General features: G+C 38.8%; 1 protein-coding gene across 1 annotated transcript in view; it reads left to right on the top strand.

Moving 5' to 3' along the window:
* LOC137968654 (ankyrin repeat and EF-hand domain-containing protein 1-like) overlaps positions 1 to 5,000 on the top strand; it is a 22,172-nt gene that overhangs the window by 15,891 nt on the left and 1,281 nt on the right. The window contains exons 4-5 of the mRNA XM_068815178.1: positions 2,021 to 2,072; positions 2,834 to 2,953. Coding sequence (XP_068671279.1) covers positions 2,021 to 2,072; positions 2,834 to 2,953 — 172 coding nt within the window. The remainder of the gene's footprint in view (positions 1 to 2,020; positions 2,073 to 2,833; positions 2,954 to 5,000) is intronic.

Genomic DNA, 5,000 nt, shown 5'->3' with positions numbered 1-5,000 from the left:
ATCTTCTAAAACTTTGATCGAATGGAGAAAATGTTTAAACTAGCAGACCCCCGATTTAGATTGCTGATTTGAACGGTGTTAAATGACCATTTTGCTAGTTTGAGACGGATTGCGTAGGGAACTGGGGCTAGTTTCAAATTTGAAGCAATCGATAAATTGACACCATCACATGAAAGATAATGTTGATAGTGGCCATCTGTCTAAGTTTGATGCTTTTAGGTCAAACAGAGACCACGTTACTGATACAATTTGATCGACAGTCATCACTACAAACGTCACAAAAAGATAAGAATGACAGAATTCCATTCACCCTCACTTTCCATCCTCATAATCACGCAGTCAAAAGTATCATTCTTAATAATTTTAAATTACTTCAAAATGATCCCGAGACTGGTAGAATTTTTTCGCGACCTTCACTTATTTCATTCAAAGCGCTAAAAAACTAACAAGCAACCCGGCACTTTCAAATGCGCGCGCTCACGATGCAAAACTTGTCTTTTCATTGTTAACACTAGCAAGATATCGGGACCTAAGCGATCTGTTAAGATCAACGATCGTTTTACATGTACCTCCGCAAATGTCATTTATTGCATGACCTGTACGTTATGCAATAAATTATACATTGGCGAGACAGGTAAACGACCAGGTGACCGATTCCGCGAACACCTTCGCGATGTTGAGAAGAATGACAAGGATGCATCTAGGCCAGTCACTAGTCATTTTAATCTCCCTAACCACTCCAAAAAACACATGGCTATCTGCGGCCTTTCCCTATATCTAGGTACGACGGAAAGCCGCAAGAATCTGGAACAAAAATTCATCTTCCAAATCGGCACCCTTAATCCTCACGGTATTAACGAACGCTTTTCATTTAACTAATATATTCCTATTTTTCACGTTGCCATGTTACCACCAATAGCGTAGCTCCTACTCTACTATAAAAACTACACGTAACCCATAATTCCTCGATTCGCTCTGACGAAGGGCTAACGCTCGAAACGTCAGCTTTTAGAATCTCTGTACGGTGGCCAATTTACATTATAAAACCAAATTTTTGTATCTATTTGGAAATAGTTGAGGCGAAAATCACTTTGTTTGCCAATTTTAATGAATATTACAGAAATCGAAAAAAAAAAAAATATATATATATATATCGATAACTCGCCCCGTTCCCTGCGCAATTCCAGAATGGCCTATCGTATTAAGATTTGCCATGTTTGAAGCTTCTGTAAACGCATGCTTTGTACCGCTTGCGCGCTTTCTACGCATGAATTGAGGTGTCGATTTAAATCGACATTGGATGGTATCTTCTGCAAATGTTGTTGAGCTCACTTCGTGTGTATATACTAAAATAATTATTTTTTTCAATCTCGGTGAATAGAAACAGAATATTTACCTCGCTGCAATATTCTACCACTATTCACCTCGATTCCAAAGAATAATTGTTAATTATTCTGAGTAATTCTTACGATTGTGCACTTGACATATTCTAGCATACAAGCAAGCTAATTATGGGCGATAGAGGCTCCCCTTGATGAGCTTATGGAACAACTGGAAACCTTATAAGACGAGTCTTCTTTTCTCCCTTATGAATGGCCCTAATATTTTGATAAGCGGGACTCAACTTCAGCCCTTTTCACGATTTTTGAAGACAGCGAAATTAAAGACCCGCGAAAAAATGGTTTTCTCGAAAATTAGGACGCAAAATTTAATACCCTGTTATGAAATCCTTTAAAATAAACGTTGGATTTGTCTTGTCCATATTCCCTATTTGAGTGTCGTTGTTCGAGCTCTCTTCGTCTGAATCAATATAATCTCCTCATCTGAATCAATATGATCTTGCTGTAAAACATCCTCGGTGCAGTCGGGAATTAGCGAAGTGTCGAATTGTTATGTCATACAGTATGTCGTACATGTTTTTCCCATATTCCCCCAAACCCCTTCGGACACCCTCTTCCCTAGCTTGGTGACTAAAAATGCTCCCTTCGATTCATTTTTTGCCTTTTCATTACATTTTCAGTGTGCCTGTCTTAGTGGCAACAGCGGTCTTATTTCCTACATGTTAAAGAGAGGTATGCATTGAGGTCCAATCAAGTTTTTGAATGGAGGTTATAGTACTGTACCGTTAAAGGCCCGTTTAAATGGTTTCAACATTTGACCAACAACCGTTCAACAAAAATTGAACGGATATTGGGCACAAACAAAATTGTGCGGAGGCCCTTCAAACGGTTCCAACATTGCACTAACAAAAGAGCCAACACTCTCGCGAAATTTGATTGCGAGGAACTAAGAACTAGAAACCAGACCCTCTCGTCCAGATAAACTACGCCGTATTGACTTTTGCGTCCTGATGTGATCATGCGTGTGTTCTACAATTATTGAGCGTTCAAACGGCTTCAATACCATTCAACATTTTCGAGAACAAAGGAAAAGTTGAATCGATGTTGAATGAAACTTTTAAACCGATTTAAACACTTGATTCAACACGCTTTTAACAGGCTTTCAACATTTTTTACGCTTTCAACAATGTTGGACGACCTGTTCAAACGCACCAAACATTTGGTTCATCAAAGTGTTGAATGCATGTTGAAGCAAATGTTGAAACCGTTTAAACGGTCCTTAATGTTAATTTTCTTGGAGAGTGGAGGATAGATTTGGAAGGATCGTAGTACGTGGAATATATCATGCATTTGAAATTGAAATGTGCGCTTGTTACAAAACATTCTTTTGGGCCGATTTTTGAAAAAAAGTTTTTTTGCCCTCAACGAAATATTCACCAATTCTAATATGTTAGATTAACAAGTAAATGCCTTCTTTTGCACCTGTAATAAAGGTGGAGATGTAAATTCTTGCACTACTTGCAAAGATAGTGCTCTTCACCTCGCCAGCTTCTGCTGTGCCACACAAAATGTGATGGATGGTCTTGGCGTTATCACCTCACTATTTGAAGCAGGTAGCATAATTAATATGCATGTTTAAGTATTTTTATTCTCATTCAGTTTTATCAGTGTCTTTATCAGTATCTTTGTCCGATACTATCACCTCCAAAGCCGCACGTCGATTGTATCTTTTGAGTCAGCTAAAGAGAGCCGGCATACGTCCCGATGACCTGTTAGCTTTTTATTATAGTGTCATTCGAGCAGTGCTAGAATTCTCATGTCAGCTATTCCATCATAGTCTCCCGAAATATTTGTCTGATCACATCGAACGTATTCAGAGGCGCGCCATGCGAATAATCTTTCCTAGTTTATCGTACTGTGAAGCGATGGATAAGGCCGGAATTCCACGTAGTTACTAAAACAAGGAATCACCTACAATGACCTACAACGATCTACAATGACCTACAATGATCTACAATGGCCTACAATGATCTACAATGACGTACAATGGGCTACTACAATGACCTACAATGATCTACAATGACCTACAAAGAGCTACAATGACCTACAGTGATCTACAATGAGCTACAATGAGCTGCAATGAGCTACAATGATCTACAATGACCTGTAATGAGCTAAAATAAAAGATAAGTTGCAGCTCTGTGGGCACTGCAGCATGTTTGCAGTATAAAGGTTAAAAACATTTCACTCCGCGCTTTGAATCAATCAAAACCTCGTTGCTGAGCAAGTTGAAAATTTCATTGTGCACCCTGAACCAAAGAAAACATTGTGGAAGAATAACTTATTTATAATCTCTTCATTTTTTCCTGCTCTAATTAAGATTTTATCGTTGCCAAGCGAACCCTTGATATTAATTTTGTACATTTTCATTTTAGCTTTAAAACAAAGGAAAACCATGCAAGGGTCTTTTTGCAGTTTGTTTCTGCCTTCAAGGCCACGTGCGTAATTGCTGTCGTCATTTGGGCTGTCACTCAATGGACTAAAACCGTTGCGTGACAACGCACAATGATGTTTTCACTCTTCACCCTGATCCTCTTTTGTCTTTCTCTTTGATTGTAAGCCATTTAAGTAGGCCATTGTAGCTCATTGTAGCGTCATTGTAGATCACTGTAAGTTATTGTAGATCACTTTAGGTCATTGTAGCTCATTGGATGCCCTTGTAGGGCTCTCACTGTAGTTCATTGGCTAATTTTAGCTTATAATGTACCTCATTGTAGGCCCGGGGGGGGGGGGGGGTACTCGATGTATCCCTGGTTGGGGAGGTGCGGCGCGGCCCCTCATACCCTGACCCTGTTTAAGACAAATATCGCTGATTTCCCTACCCATTTTAAGACAGTATTCCGATTTTTGATACCCTGTTTAAGACATTTAACCCAGTTTAAGACAAAAATTGATAAATCGATACCCTGATTAAGACAAAAAATGATAAATTCGATACCCTGTTCAAGACAAAAATCCCGAAAAACATACCCTGGCTGGCCGCACGTCCCCATTAAGGTCTTTGTAATAGCTCACTGTAGGTCATTGTAGCTCATTGTAGGTCATTCCTTGTTTTAGTAATTACGCGGAATTTCCAACACTTTCTCTGAGACGTGAATCATTATCTATTAAATCATTTAAAGATATTGTGAGTAATGAACACCACAAGCTGGCTTATCTGCTACCTCCTATGGCCATTTCCCACGCTCGGCGTTTGAGAAATAAGAGACGTTTTAATACTCCAGTTTGTCGCACCGATCGTTTCATGAACTCTTTTATTATTAGCCACGCGATGTAAACAACCTTTAAACACGTTTTACTGTAATTGTTATATTGTACGTAATTAAGTCCTAAGACTGTAATGTATGATGTTTTAATAAACGAGATAAACGAGTTTACTACTACTATTACTACTACTACTGCTTCAATGCAAATGGCCTTTCATTGCCGACTGGTGTAACCCAATGGTCTGTTGTGGACCTTTTGAAAAATTCAAAAACTGAATTATCCGTAAGGTTCAAAATTCAGTAAAAGGCTTTCAAAAGTCTTGATAGAAATTATTCCTATTAACAGAATAGCGGGTTTTTTTCACGCAAAACGGAATGGTATAGGGTGTCACAC

Source organism: Montipora foliosa, chromosome 8 (genome assembly GCF_036669935.1).
Source record: "Montipora foliosa isolate CH-2021 chromosome 8, ASM3666993v2, whole genome shotgun sequence".
NCBI classification, from domain to species: domain Eukaryota; kingdom Metazoa; phylum Cnidaria; class Anthozoa; order Scleractinia; family Acroporidae; genus Montipora; species Montipora foliosa.
Note: the sequence above shows the minus strand (reverse complement) of the source record. Positions and strands in the feature narration are given on the sequence as shown.